The sequence below is a fragment of the Mustelus asterias genome, chromosome 5 (genome assembly GCF_964213995.1).
Source record: "Mustelus asterias chromosome 5, sMusAst1.hap1.1, whole genome shotgun sequence".
NCBI classification, from domain to species: domain Eukaryota; kingdom Metazoa; phylum Chordata; class Chondrichthyes; order Carcharhiniformes; family Triakidae; genus Mustelus; species Mustelus asterias.
Genome location: NC_135805.1, coordinates 11,888,970 through 11,904,723, shown reverse-complemented (window position 1 = coordinate 11,904,723; position 15,754 = coordinate 11,888,970). Strand labels below are relative to the sequence as shown.

Here is a 15,754-nt window from a genome sequence, read left to right as displayed (position 1 = left end):
CACCATTACTGAGATTAGCTTTTTAAACTGCAGATAGTTATTTATTGAATTTTAAATGCGATAGCTGCCAGGGTGGGATTAGCCTCTGGATTACTAGTCCAGTGACATTACCACCATGTTACCATCTCCCTATTGCAATCCATGTGGTGAAAGTCCTCCCACAGTGCTGTTGGGCAGGACCTCCAGGACTTTGATCCAGAAATGATAAAGAAATGTTGCAAATGTTACTGAAAACCTTACAATCATCAGAGTGAATCTCCATTCTTGACTTTATGGAAAGAAGGTCATTGATGAAGATAGTAGGGTCTCAGGCACTGCCATGTCCTGTGGCTAAGCTGATTGTCTATCAAAGTGTTAAGTGGTGTAATAATTTCTGGCTTCACTGTGATCCTTGGTGTAAAATTATACTAATTCTTAAGGTAAGTAAGTATGTGTATGTTTTATGAAAATAGGAGCATTAATATAGAATATAGAGTAGTCAGTTCTTTTACAGAGACCAATTTGCACAATTCAATGAACCGGCATTTTGCCAATGTTGGTTGATAAACTCCTTTCTGTCTTTTGAATCTTTAATACCTACCTGAACAGGTGGACAACATAATTTAATATTTCATCTACCAAATAGCACTCAACTAATGCCGAACTCCCCTTCTCTGTGATTAGGTGCTAAATTGGTGACCATGGAAACCACTAAGTGGCACAGTGATTAGGTACTAAATTGCTGGATTTGGTATTTGAACCCACTACTATCTGAGTGAGAATGGAGAAGCCTACCAACTGAGCCAAGCTGACATTTAATCAGACTTTGCTCTGTACTCTTATTGCATACTACTTATAGGAACAGGAATAGGTTGTTTTAGCCCCACAAAGCATTGAGTGAAATCATGGCTGGTCTGTGACCTAACTCCATACACCTGCCTTTGCCCAAAATCCATTAATACCTTTAACTAACAAAAGTCTGTCCATCTGAAATTTTAAAGTAACAATTGATCTAGCATCAATTGCCATTTATGCAAGAGAATTACAAATTTTTACTACCCAAATGTTTCCTAATTTCACCCCTGCTTTTTATTAAACCATTCTCCCTCATCCTCGACACCCCAACTAGCAAAAATATTTTCTCCAATCAGCCCTATCAGTTCCCCCTGATATCTTGAAAGCTTTGATCAAATCACCTCTTCACCTTCTAAATTCCAGGAAATACAATCCTAGTTTGTTTAACCGTACCAAAATGTATTACACAAATGTTCATTTTTGTTCAAGATGGCATCCCAATCTCTTGATAAAATTACCGAGAATGCAGAACATAAAATAAGATTATACAGTTTAGTAATGACTTCTTAGAATAGAATACATGTATACAGTATATGAAATGCTTGTATTTTCTCCAATAAGAAACTTGAGGGTTTTATCCATAGTTTGTTGCACAGTAACATACTAAAATTTTAAAATGCAACTTTGTAAAAATTGTATTTACACAGACTAGCCAGGCATTTGCAGAAGGAAGTGCAGTCAACAGCCAACTCTTCTGAATTCTCAGAAGACCAAAAGGTAAGTGAAATGTTAGTGTTCTATGTCCTATGTGCGTTCTGATTTAGGTGATCATTACGAGAGATCCAAAGGTGCCTGCCAGCAAAGGGGGGAGTTGGAACTCCCCACTGATTGGAGTCATACCTAGCACAAGATGATGTGGTTATTGGAGGCCAATCATCTCCGTTCTAGGACATGTTTACTATTACCTATCCACTGTCATCCCTTTAAGTAACATTTCCCAGTCCAACATAGCCACTTGCACCAGCGTGGTTTCTTTATTTAGATTCAGGACCCTAGTCTCAATCAACTATGTCATTCTCTGTCCAGTTAACGAATTGTCATATTATTGTTGCTCACCCTCAACGGACCTTGCACAACTAAATTGCCAATTATTCCTTTCCCATTACACAATACCCAGTCTTGGATGACCTGTTCTGTATGTGGTTCCTCAACATATTGGTCCAGAAAACCACCCCGTACACACACCAGGAGTTTTTCAGGGTAGTGTTCCTAGTGTTCTGCTGTTTCACCAGTTACCTTGCACATATTACATTACCTTCATGTTAAGGCCACGAACAGGGATGGTTGCAAAGTGTTTACCATTCATAACTCTTCAGGTAATGAAATAATCTGTGCTCACATACAGCAAGTCCTGGACAACATTCAAGCTTGGGCTAAGAGCTGGCAAGTAGCATTCACAGCAAATAAGTTCAAGGTTTGACCTCCTTCCAAGAGAGAACTTGACTATCTCCCTCTTTGACATGCAATGGTTTTACCATCAATGAACAACAACACCCACCCTGCCAACCTGGAAACTCGGGGCCATAAATATGATATGGCCACTTATAAGTCCAATAGGGATTTCAGGAGAAACTTGTCCAATGTGAAAAGAATATAGAACTCACTACCCAAAGGAGTAGTTGAGGTCAGTAGCCCAGATATATTGATGGTGAAGCTAGATTTTGTTTTTTGGTTTTATTGTCCATCCCTAATTGCCTTTGGTGTTCTTAAGCTCATGAGAAATAAATAAAGATAATGCTTAGTGCTACATGAAGAAGGGTGGGAAGAGCCCTGACGAAGGGTCATCTAGACTCTAAATGTTGGCTCTATTCTCTCTCCAGAGATGCTGTCAGACCTGCTGAGACTTTCCAGCATTTTCTGTTTTTGTTTCAGATTCCAGCATCCGCAGTATTTTGCTTTTACCTGGGAAGAAGAGGCTTTTGTGAAGCATAAATACCAGCATGGACTGGTTGGATGGTTGACTTGTTTCTCTGCTGTATATTTTATGAAAAACCAGCACTGGACAAGTGTGATGGACTAAATGGTTGCACCATTTTTTTATTTACTCTTTCACAGGGTGTTGTCATCAGTGGCTAGGCCAGCATTTATTGCCATCCTTAATTGTCCTGCGTGATTTGAACTGCTACAGTTCATGTGGTGTTGGTACACCCACAGTGCTGTTTGGAAGGGAGGTCCAGGATTTTGACCCAGCGACAGTGCAGGAATGGCAAATGAAGATGGTGTGGCTTGGAGAGCGATTTGAAGGTGGTGGTGTTCCCATGTGTCCATCCAGATGGTGGAAGTCAAGGCATTGGAAGGCACCTTGCATTGTAATTGGAAATTTTCCCCTCTGATAGATTTAGATGAGGAAAGATGGAAAGAGGCTTGAGTTAAGATGAAACACTATGTAGACAGTCTCTGTGCTGTATATTCAATGTAATTGATATAAAATGGAAGACATGGGCATTCCAGTTACATGAGCTGGATAGTTGTGATTGTGTGTGGAGATTCTTTAGATGAAAAATAAAACTTTTGGCCATCTTTGTCAGAAGCAGCAGGTTATTGTGAACTGGAAAGCCCATTATCTATGTCTGCCAAGGTGTGAAGATAGAAGTATTTTAAGTCCAGATCCAGCACAGTATAATGTCAGGAGTTGAAATCCAAGAGGGTATGTCTGGTAATTTAAACTGCTTCCATTCCCACCCTAACACATGAATGATGTTGGTGCAAGCAGAGTTGAAGCATTAAAGTTGCACTGAATTCCAGACAGGCGGATTAAAGAAATGCTGGCTATAGAATAGATGGCTTAACAACAGTCACAGCAGCCATGGAAAATGGCTGAATAGACATTGAGTGTCCAAGCTCTGTCACAACCTTGGTCTCAAATGCTCTCTTCATCCTTCAGAAACATGGGAACACCACCACCTGCAAGTTCCCCTCGAAGCCATTCACCGTCCTGACTTGGAAATATCGCCATTCCTTCGCAGTCACTGGGTCAAAATCCTGGAATTCCCTCCCTACTGACATTGTGGATCAACCCACAGCACATGGACTGCAGCGATTCAAGAAGGCAGCTCGCCACCACCTTCTCCAGGGCAACTAGGGATGGGCAACAAATGCTGGCCAGCCAATGACACCCATATCCCACGAATGAATTAAAAATGATGAACTGTTAAACCGACCCATGTTTGCCAGTTGTGGTGATTTGAGTAGTGACTTGAAAGTCCCTTTTTACTATTCAAAGCACAGGGGGTTCTTGCCATGTCAAGTTAACGTTCCACTACCAATCAATATTCTGGAAGAGCTTAATTAGTTATTAATTTCAATGCTATTTGTGGGCTCTTGTGGTGCATTTCCAAATAAGTTGTTTGTAGTTCAGCTAAGGCTTCTAAAAATTTATATAAATATCATTTCTGTAGCAAGTCTCTGGTATAATAAACATATTGTCCTTGCTCTTGTAAATGTCCTGTCTCCTGTCCAAAAGATCATACAATACTTTTCCCTTTTTCACAGAGAACACTTGGCAAAATAGCGACATGCCTTGAATTACGAAGTTCAGCTTTGCAGGTATGACTAATTGGACAACATTGTAAATATTCATTCTCATTGAATTTATGTGATGTTCAGATTTCTGGCAGCAGTAGAAATTCTGTGGGATATTTCAGTCATGAGTTTGTTCAAATGAGTGAAATTATGATGGATTAGTATTCTTTTGCACACAATACAAGAAACAGAAGTAGACCATATAGCCCATTAGGTCTGCGCCACCATTCAGTACGATCATGATTGATCTTGAACTTCAACTCAATTTTCCTGCCCGCTCCCCAGTTCCTTAATTTCCTGAGAGTGTTATATGAATCTGTCTATTGCAGCCTTAAATATATTCAATGATAAAACATCCACAACCCTCTGGAGTAGAGATGCACAGCTCTTTGCATGAAGAAATTTCTCCTAATCTCAATCCTAAATGATTGGGCCCTGACCAGCAGAAATGATCTCTCTGTCTACTTACCATAATCAAGCTCCTTCAGAAGTTTATAGTTTTCAATGAGATTGCCTCTCGTTCTTCTCAACTCATCCATGGACCAATTTAGTGAATATTCATGTAACCCTTCCAATGTGAGTATATCCTTCCTAAATGTGGCGACTGAACTGCACACAATATTCCAGATGGGGTCTCACCAAAACCTTGTACAATTGTAACGAGACTTATTTATTCTTGCACTTCAATTCCATCCAACATGCCGCTTGCCTTCTTATTTAATTGCTGCGCCTGTTCACTAACTTTCTGCATTCCTTGTACGAGCATACACTCCAAAGATACATGGGTTAGGTGGATTGGCCATGCTAAATTGCCCCTTAGTGTCAGGGAAACTAGCTAGGGTAAATGCCTGGGGTTATGAGGATAGGGCCTGGATGTGATTGTGGTTGGTGCAGACTCGATGGGCTGAATAGCCCCCTTCTGCACTGTAGGGATCTATGGATTCTATACTCAAATCTCCTTGACCCTCAAAGTTTCTCACCTTTTAAAAACGATTATGCTTTTTTATTCTTGCGACCAAAGTGAATAACTTCACACTTCCCTACATTATACTCCAATTGCCATCTTGTTGCCTGCTCACTTAACCTGTCTGTATCTCTTTTCATCCTTAAATTTGATACATTATTCTGCCTAATCATCCGAGTAATTAATGTAGAATGTAAAAAGCTGAGGCCCCAGCACTGATCCTTGTGACACTCCACCATTCACTGCCCTGCCAACTTGCAAAGTCCTGTTTATGGCCACTCGTTCCTTCCTAGCCATTGACCAACCCTCTATCCATGCTAAATTGTTACCCAACTCCATGAGCTCTTATCTTATTAACTTTTTGTATGGCAACTTATGAATGTCTATTGGAAATTCAGGTATACTACATTGTCCTTTATCTATCCTACTAGTTTTATCCTCAAAAGAATTCTAATAAACTTGTCAAACAGATTTCCCTTCTTTAAAACCATGTTGACTTGTTTGAATCATATGATGCATTGTTAAGAATTCCTTAATAATAGATTCCAGCATGTTCCCATTAACTGATGTGACGATACTGAGCCTTTAAGAAATGTATTTTAATTATGTTTCTCTGCAGGATGTTTTGTCAGCATTTGTCAGCTGTCTGAGCAAGTGTCTTTTATTGTAACTGAGGCCATATAATTGATGTCATGTTGATTATAATTTGAACTAATGCAGCATTCTGTGGTTTTAATGGTCCCTTGGGATTGCTGAGTAGAGCTTAATTTGGGAGTTATTACATTTCCTTTGTAACGAGCTCCAATGATTTCTTGTTCAATGCTCTGTATAATGGTATAACTACTGTTTGGGGGCATATAAATTACTCCCACCAGTGTTTTCTGACTCTTGCTATTCCTAATTTCCACCCATACTGATTCTACTCATGACCTCCTGAGGCCAGATTCTTTATTACTCATGTCCTAAGTTATCCTTCACTATCAGGGCTACCCCTCCTACTTTGCCATTTAGTCTGTCCTTCAGAGATGTAATGAACTCTGGAATAATTATTTCCCAACCTCGATCCCCTTGTAACCATGTTTCTGGAATGGTGATTAAATCTAAATAATTTACTTATTTTTATGCCACTAGTTCATGTATCTTGTTGCAGTTGCTTTGAACATTCAGATAAAGAACCTTGAATTTCATGTTTTTCTTTTTGCTTCTACTCTGTACAATGACCTTGGGGGCAATTCTCCAACCTTGCTGCGCCTGGCACAGATTGCAATGATCCTGGAGAAAAGCGTGCAGGCTACAAAATCTGTTTCACAGCCAGCGCCAAGCAGTTTACCCCTTTCCAATCGTGTGAACGCAATTGCACTCAGTGCAAGGCCGATTTGCAGGAAATTGACTGAATTGTGATCCCATTAATGAGTTTGGCATGGAGTTGTTCCCCCCCCTCCTAGAATGCTTCCACCTCTTCGAGAGGTCACTATGGCACAAATCACTACTGGTCTCTGCAATGGTGCGGTGGCCACATCGAAGGGCTCAGAGACCATGGAAAGCCCTGGGTGGCTCAGAGGGGCAATTTCTTCACACACAGGGTGGTGAGTGTCTGGCACAAACTGCCAAAGGTAGTAGTAGAGGCGGGTACAATTTTGTCTTTTTAAAAGCATTTTGATAGCTACATGGGTAAGATGTGTATAGAGGGATATGGGCCAAATGCAGGCAATTGGGATTAGCTTAGGGGTTTTAAAAAACAAAGGGCGGCATGGACAAGTTGGGTCGAAGGGCCTGTTTCCATGCTGCAAACGTCGATGAATATAAGAACATAAGAAATAGGAGCAGGAGTAGGCCATCTGGCCCCTCGAGCCTGCCCCGCCATTCAATAAGATCATGGCTGATCTGATAGTGGCTTAGTTCCACTTACCCGCCCGCTCCCCATAACCCTTAATTCCCTTATTGATCAAAAATCTATCTACCTGTGACTTAAACATATTTAACAAGGTAGCCTCCACTGCTTCAATGGGCAGAGAATTCCAGAGATTCACTACCCTCTGAGAGAAGTTCCTCCTCAACTCTGTTCTAAACTGACTCCCCCTTATTTTGAGGCTGTATCCTCGAGTTCTTGTTTCCTTTCTAAGTGGAAAGAATCTCTATGACTCTATGACTTGAATTAACTTGATCATTCTAAACATCCTAACTGTATTCTATCACATTCTGCACTCTCTCATTTCCTTCTCCATGAGTGGTATGCTTTGTATAGCGCGCACGAAACAATATTTTTCACTATAAGCTAATACATGTTGACAATAATAAATCAAATTAAAAATCAAAAACATGGTGTAATTTCCACTGCCTAGGTCGATGTCAAATGGTTTTAATTTATTTTCTGTATTGGATGGATGCAACTGAGTAGCTTGCTAAGGCATTAAGAGGGCTGTTAAAAACCTACCACGATGCTTTGAATCAGGAGTCACAAATGCTAGATCTGATTAGGATATATAGAAAATAGAAGCAGGAGTAGGCCATTTGGCCCTTTGAGCCTGCTCCACCATTCATTATGATCATGGCTGATCATCAAATTCAATACCCTGACCCATATCCCTTGATTTTCCCCCCGATACAAAGAACAAAGAAAATTACAGCACAGGAACAGGCCCTTCGGCCCTCCAAGCCTGCACCGACCATGCTGCCCAACTGAACTAAAACCCCATACCCTTCCGGGGATCATATCCCTCTATTCCCATCCTATTCATGTACTTGTCAAGACGCCCCTTAAAAGTCACTACAGTATCTGCTTCCACTACCTCCCCCGGCAACAAGTTCCAGGCACCCACTACTCTCTCTGTAAAAAAATCTGCCTTGTACATCTCCTTTAAACCTTGCCCCTCGCACCTTAAACCTGTGCCCCCTAGTAATCCTGGGAAAAAGCTTCTGACTATCCACTCTGTCCATGCCTCTCATAATCTTGTAGACTTCTATCAGTCTCAACCTCAACCTCCATCGCTCCAGTGAGAACAAACTAAGTTTCTCCAACCTCTCCTCATAGCGAATGCCCTCCATACCAGGCAACATCCTGGTAATTATTTTCTGTATCCTCTCCAAAGCCTCCACATCCTTCTGGTAGTGTGGCGACCAGAATTGAACACTATATTCCAAGTGTAGCCTAATTAAGGTTTTATAAAGCTGCAACGTGACTTGCCAATTTTTAAACTCAATACCTCGGCTGATGAAGGCAAGCATGCCATATGCCTTCTTGACTACCTTCTCCACCTGCAATGCCACTTTCAGTGACCTGTGTACCTGTACACCCAGATCCCTTTGCTTATCAATACTCTTAAGGGTTCTGCCATTTACTGTATATTTCCTATCTGTATTAGACCTTCAAAATGCACTCCCTCACATTTGTCTGGATTAAACTCCATCTGCCATCTCTCCGCCCAAGTCCCCAACTGATCTATATCCTGCTGTATCCTCTGATGGTCCTTGTCGCTATCTGCAAATCCACCAACCTTTGTGTCATCCGCAAACTTATTAATCAATCCAGTTATATTTATATATTGCAAACAGCAAAGATCCCAGCACTGATCCCTGAGGAACGCCACTTGTCACAGCCCTCCATTCAGAAACGCACCCTTCCACTGCTACCCTCTGTCTTCTTTGACTGAGTAAGACGTCTCACAACACCAAGTTAAAGTCCAACAGGTTTATTTGGTAGCAAACACCATTTTAGGGTGAGCATTTGACCGAGCCAGTTCTGTATCCAGCTCATTTCTGATCCCATGCAACTTCACCTTCTGCACCAGTCTGCCATGGGGGACCTTGTCAAAGGCCTTACTGAAGTCCAAGTAGACAACATCCACTACCCTATCCTTCTCAATCATCTTTGTCACTTGCGCGAAAAACATGATCACGTTCTTTGAATACGTTGAATATGTTTAAATCACGGATAGATGGATTCCTGATCGGTAAGGGAATTAGGGGTTATAGGAATCAGGCGGGTAAGTGGAACTGATCCACTTCAGATCAGCCATGTTCTTATTGAATGGCGGGGCAGGCTCGAGGGGCTAGATGGCCTGCTCCTGCTCCTATTTCTTATGTTCTTATGTTCTTTGAGACACGAACTCCCCTTCACAAAACCATGTTGCCTATCACTAATACGTCCACTTATTTCCAAGTGGGAATAAATCCTGTCTTGAAGAATCCTCTCCAATAATTTCCCTACCACTGATGTAAGGCTCACTGGCCTGTAATTATCTGGATTATTCTTGCTACCCTTCTTAAGGAACAACGTTGGCTATTCTCCAATCCTCTGGGACCTCCCCTGTAAGAAGTCTCACAACACCAGGTTAAAGTCCAACAGGTTTATTTGGTAGCAAAAGCCACTAGCTTTCGGAGCGATGCTCCTTCGTCGGGTAAGTGCGAGTTCTGTTCACAAACAGGGCATATAAAGACACAAACTCAATTTACAAAATAATGGTTGGAATGCAAGCCTTTACAGGTAATCAAGTCTTAAAGGTACAGACAATGTGAGTGGAGAGAGGGTTAAGCACAGGTTAAAGAGATGTGTATTGTCTCCAGCCAGGACAGTTAGTGAGATTTTGCAAGCCCAGGCACGTCGTGGGGGTTACAGATAGTGTGACATGAACCCAAGATCCCAGTTGAGGCCGTCCTCGTGTGCGGAACTTGCTATCAGTCTCTGCTCAGCGACTCTGCGTTGTCGTGTGTCGTGATGGCCGCCTTGGAGAATGCTTACCCGAAGATCAGAGGCCGAATGCCCGTGACCGCTGAAGTGTTCCCCAACAGGAAGAGAACACTCTTGCCTGGTGATTGTTGAGCGGTGTTCATTCATCCGTTGTCGTAGAGTCTGCATGATCTCCCCAAACCAAGTTGAGTTGACGGGTGTGTTCTTTGATCGGATCTGCGGGTAACTGTCTGTAGTGTTCCTCGTTGTTCAGTTGTCAGAAACCAAGATAGAGTCCATATTCTCAACTTGCGCTCAGGATGCAGACCAGCTGCGAAACTCTGCCAAGCAGACGAGACAAAGGAACTACGCCATCTACATGCACACCAAGAACAGGAAACTTGAGAAACTCGGCATCACCACCAGCAGCAACCAAGCCTCCCCCGTTACCACAGTAGAAAACAGTACCACTTCAGGGAAGTCCATTGTCAACTTGACGGACTACACACTTCAACCAGATGAAATCGAAGTTCTCAGCCGAGGGCTCAATTTCTGCCCCATCTCGCAGCAGACAGAGGAATTCATCAGGCGAATGAGGCTGCGGGAGTTCTTCCACAAACCCCAAGAGGCCAACAGCAAACACAATGAGGCAGCCAACGAACCGGAACAGCCGACAGAGAGATCCGCAGTGCAGCAACCGAAGAGGAAAGAGTCGAATTGGACTCCTCCAGAAGGCCGCTGCCCTCGACTTGACATGTATGCCCAAGCCGTCAGGAGGTGTGTCAACTCCAGATTCATCAGCCACACTCGCAAGAAACCCCGAACATCACCCAAGCACAACGCAACGCCATCCGCGCTCTCGAGACCAACCGCAACATTGTCATCAAACCAGCAGACAAAGGAGGGGCCATTGTCATACTAAACAGAATGGATGACTGCAAAGAAGTGTACCAACAACTGAACAACGAAGGACACTACACAGTTACCCGCAGATCCGACCAAAGAACACACCTGTCAACTCAACAGACTGATCAAGACCTTTGATCCTTTTGAGAGCACCCTCCGAGCTTTCATCCCACCTACTCCCCGCGTTGGAGATCTCTACTGCCTCCCGAAGATACACAAGTGTATAGCATCGGTTGAAGGTCCTGTGCAGTGAAGAAGTCTTGTTCGAATCTGTGCATGAAGATGTTGGCATACTGAGGTGCAAATTTGGTCCCCATGGCTGTTCCGTGTGTCTGGAATAAGAACTGGTTGTTGAAGGTGAAGACAACCCGGCCGTCCCATCGTATCGGGCAATGGGACCCTGTGTGAGAACCTCTCTGGCTACGTCGAGGGCATCCTGAAACCCATTGTACAAAGAACCCCCAGCTTTTGTCGCGACACGACGGACTTCCTACAGAAACTGAGCACACATGGAGCAGTTGAACCAGAAGCACTTCTCGTCACAATGGATGTCTCGGCACTCTACACCAGCATCCCCCACGATGATGGCATTGCTGCAACTGCCTCAGTGCTCAATGCCGACAACTGTCAGTCTCCAGATGCAATTTTACAACTCATCCGCTTCATCCTGGACCACAATGTCTTCACCTTCAACAACCAGTTCTTATTCCAGACACACGGAACAGCCATGGGGACCAAATTTGCACCTCAATATGCCAACATCTTCATGCACAGGTTCGAACAAGAATTCTTCACCGCACAGGACCTTCAACCGATGCTATACACTAGATACATCGATGACATTTTCTTCCTTTGGACTCATGGTGAACAATCACTGAAACAACTATATGATGACATCAACAAGTTCCATCCCACCATCAGACTCACCATGGACTACTCTCCGGAATCGGTTGCATTCTTGGAAAAGTGCATCTCCATCAAGGACGGTCACCTCAGCACCTCACTGTACCGCAAGCCCACGGATAACCTCACGATGCTCCACTTCTCCAGCTTCCACCCTAAACACGTTAAAGAAGCCATCCCCTACGGACAAGCCCTCCGTATACACAGGATCTGCTCGGATGAGGAGGATCACAACAGACACCTCCATACGCTGAAAGATGCCCTCATAAGAACAGGATATGGTGCTCGACTCATCGATCGACAGTTCCGATGCGCCACAGTGAAAAACCGCACCGACCTCCTCAGAGGAGAAACACTGGTCACAGCGGACGGAGTACCCTTCGTCGTCCAGTACTTCCCCGGAGCGGAGGAGCTACGACATCTCCTCCGGAGCCTTCAACATGTCATTGATGAAGACGAACATATTGCCAAGGCCATCCCCACACCACCACTTCTTGCCTTCAAACAACCGCACAACCTCAAACAGACCATTGTCCGCAGCAAACTACCCAGCCTTCAGGAGAACAGTGACCACGACACCACACAACCCTGCCACAGTAACCTCTGCAAGACGTGCCGGATCATCGACACGGATGCCATCGTCTCACGTGAGAACACTATCCACCAGGTACACGGTACATACTCTTGCAACTCAGCCAACGTTGTCTACCTGATACGCTGCAGGAAAGGATGTCCCGGGGCATGGTACATTGGGGAGACCATGCAGACGCTATGACAACGGATGAATGAACACCGCTCGACAATCACCAGGCAAGAATTGTTGGGGAATACATCAGCAGTCTCAGGCATTCGGCCTCTGATCTTCGGGTAAGCGTTCTCCAAGGCGGCCATCACGACACACGACAGCGCAGAGTTGCTGAGCAGAGACTGACAGCCAAGTTCCGCACACATGAGGACGGCCTCAACCGGGATCTTGGGTTCATGTCACACTATCTGTAACCCCCACGACGTGCCTAGGCTTGCAAAATCTCACTAACTGTCCTGGCTGGAGACAATACACATTTGTTTGACCTGTGCTTAACCCTCTCTCCACTCACATTGTCTGTACCTTTAAGACTTGATTACCTGTAAAGACTCGCATTCCAACCATTATTTTGTAAATTGAGTTTGTGTCTTTATATGCCCTGTTTGTGAACAGAACTCCCACTTACCTGATGAATGGCAGCGCTCCGAAAGCTAGTAGCTTTTGCTACCAAATAAACCTGTTGGACTTTAACCTGGTGTTGTTAAACTTCTTACTGTGTTTACCCCAGTCCAACGCCGGCATCTCCACATCATGACCTCTCCTGTAGCCAGTGAGGATACAAAGATTTCTCAAGGCCCCAGCAATTTCCTCCCTTGCCTCTCTCAGTATTCTGGGGTATATCCCATCAGGCCCTGGGGACTTGTCTACCTTAATGTTTCTCAAGAACCCCAATACTACCTCCTTTTTGATCTCAACATGACTCAAACTATCTACACATCCTTTCCCAGACTCATCATCCACCAAGTCCTTCTCTTTGGTGAATACTGACGCAAAGTACTCATTTAATACCTCGCCCATTTCCTCTGACTCCACGCATAGATTCCCTCCCATGTCCTTGTGTGGGCCAACCCTCTCCATGGCTACCCTTTGCTCTTTATATATGTATAAAAAGCCTTGGGATTTTCCTTAATCCTGCTGGCCAATGCTTTTTCATGACCCCTTTTAGCCCTTCTTACTCCTTGCTTCAGTTTCTTTCTACTTTCCTTGTATTCCACACTTGCTTCGTGTGTTCCCAGCCTCCTAGCTTTGACAGATGCTTCCTTTTTCTCTTTGACTAGGCTCACAATATCTCTCAGTATCCAAGGTTCCCAAAACTTGCCATACTTATCCTTCATCCTTCCAGGAATGTGCCGGTCCTGAATCCCTATCAACTTACACTTGAAAGCCTCCCACATGCCAGATGTTGATTTGCCCTCAAACATCTGCCCCCAATCTACATTCTTCAGTTCCAGCCTAATATTGTTGTAATTAGCCTTCCCCCAATTTAGCATCTTAACTTGAGGACTATACTTATCTTTATCCATCAGTAGCTTAAAGCTTACTGAATTGTGGTCACTGTTCCCGAACTGCTCCCCTACTGAAACATCGACCACCTGGCCGGGCTCATTCCCCAATAGCAGGTACAGTATGGCCCCTTCCCTAGTTGGACTACATACTGTTTCAGGAAGCCCTCCTGGATGCTCCTTACAAACTCTGCCCCATCCACGCCCCTAGCACTAAGTGAGTCCCAGTCAATATAGGGGAAATTTTAAAAATCTCCCACCACAACAACCCTGTTACTTTTACACCTTGCCAAAATCTGCCTACATATCTGTTCCTCAATCTCCTGCTGACAGTTGGGTTGGCTATAGTAAACCCTAACATTGTGATTACACCTTTCCTATTCCTGAGCTCTCCCCATATTGCCTCATTGTATGAGCCCTCTGAGCTGTCCTCTTGGAGTACAGCTGTGATACTCTCCTTAACCAGTAGTGCAACTCCCCACCCCTTTTACATCCCCCTCTATGCCACCTGAAACATCTGTACCCTGGAATGTTAAGCTGCCAATCCGGTCCTTCCCTTAACCAAGTCTCTGTAATGGCAACAACATCGTAGTTTCTAGTACTGATCCCAAGCTCCAAGTTCATCTGCCTTACCTGTTACACTTCCCACATTGAAACAAATGCACTTCAGTCCACCAGACCCCCTCTGATTAGCAATCCTACCCTGCCTGCTGTTTCTCTGAGTCTTACTAGCCCTACTCTCTGGTTCCCCTTCAGCTAATTCACCTTTGCTTTGGTTCCCACCCCCCTGCCAAACTAGTTTAAATCCTCCAGTGTGACACTAGCAAACCTCCCAGCCAGAATATTTGTGCCCTTCCAGTTTAGATGCAACCCATCTTTCTTGTACAGGTCCCATCTGCCCTGGGGAAGAGACCCCAATGATCCAGATATCTGAAACCCTCCCTCGTACACCAGCTGTTTAGCCACGTGTTGAGCTGCACTGTGCTCAATTCTGGTCGCCTCATTACAGGAAAGATGTGGAAAAGATTGAAAGGGTGCAGAGGAGATTTACAGGGATGTTGCCTGGATTGAGTGACATGCCTTATGAGGATAGGCTGAGGGAGCTCAGTCTTTTCTCCTTGGAGCGACGTAGGATGAGAGGAGACCTAATAGAGGTGTATAAGATGTTGAGAGGCATAGATCGGGTGGACTCTGAGACTTTTTCCCAGGGTGGAAATGTCTGCTACGAGAGGACACAGGTTTAAGGTGCTGGGGGGTAGGTACAGGGGAGATGTTAGGGGTAAGTTTTTCACACAGAGGGTGGTGGGCGAGTGGAATGGGCTACCGTCAGTGGTGGTGGAGGCAAACTCAATAGGGTCTTTTAAGAAACTCCTGGATGAGTACATGGGACTTAATAGGATGGAGGGTTATAGGTAGGCCTAAAAGGTAGGGATATGTTCGGCACAACTTGTGGGGCCGAAGGGCCTGTTTTGTGCTGTAGTTTTCTATGTTTCTATCTTCCTATTCCGAGCCTCACTGGCACGTGGCACAGGGAGTAATCCTGAGATTACAACCCTCGAGGTCCTGCTTTTTAACTTTCTGCTAACTCCCTAAACTGCTGCTGCAGGACCTCATCACTCTTCCTGCCTATGTCGTTTGCACCAATATGTACCACGACCTCTGGCTGTTCACCCTCTCCCTTCAGAATGCTTTCTGTCCGTTCAGAGACATCCTGGACCCTGGCACCAAGGAGGCAACATACCATCCTGGAGTCTCTTTCATGTCCACAGAAACGCCTATCTGTAACCCTAACTGTAGAGTCCCCTATCGCTATTGCTCTAGTGCTCTTTGTCCCTCCCTGCTTAACAACAGAACCAGCCATGGTATCACTG

At 44.3% G+C, this 15,754-nt stretch overlaps 1 protein-coding gene across 4 annotated transcripts in view; it reads left to right on the top strand.

Moving 5' to 3' along the window:
- The window catches only part of aida (axin interactor, dorsalization associated), an 82,533-nt gene that overhangs the window by 24,016 nt on the left and 42,763 nt on the right, over nucleotides 1-15,754 (top strand). For all 4 annotated transcript variants that reach the window (XM_078212177.1, XM_078212176.1, XM_078212178.1 and 1 more), the window contains exons 2-3: nucleotides 1,482-1,551; nucleotides 4,327-4,380. In XM_078212177.1, coding sequence (XP_078068303.1) covers nucleotides 1,482-1,551; nucleotides 4,327-4,380 — 124 coding nt within the window. The remainder of the gene's footprint in view (nucleotides 1-1,481; nucleotides 1,552-4,326; nucleotides 4,381-15,754) is intronic.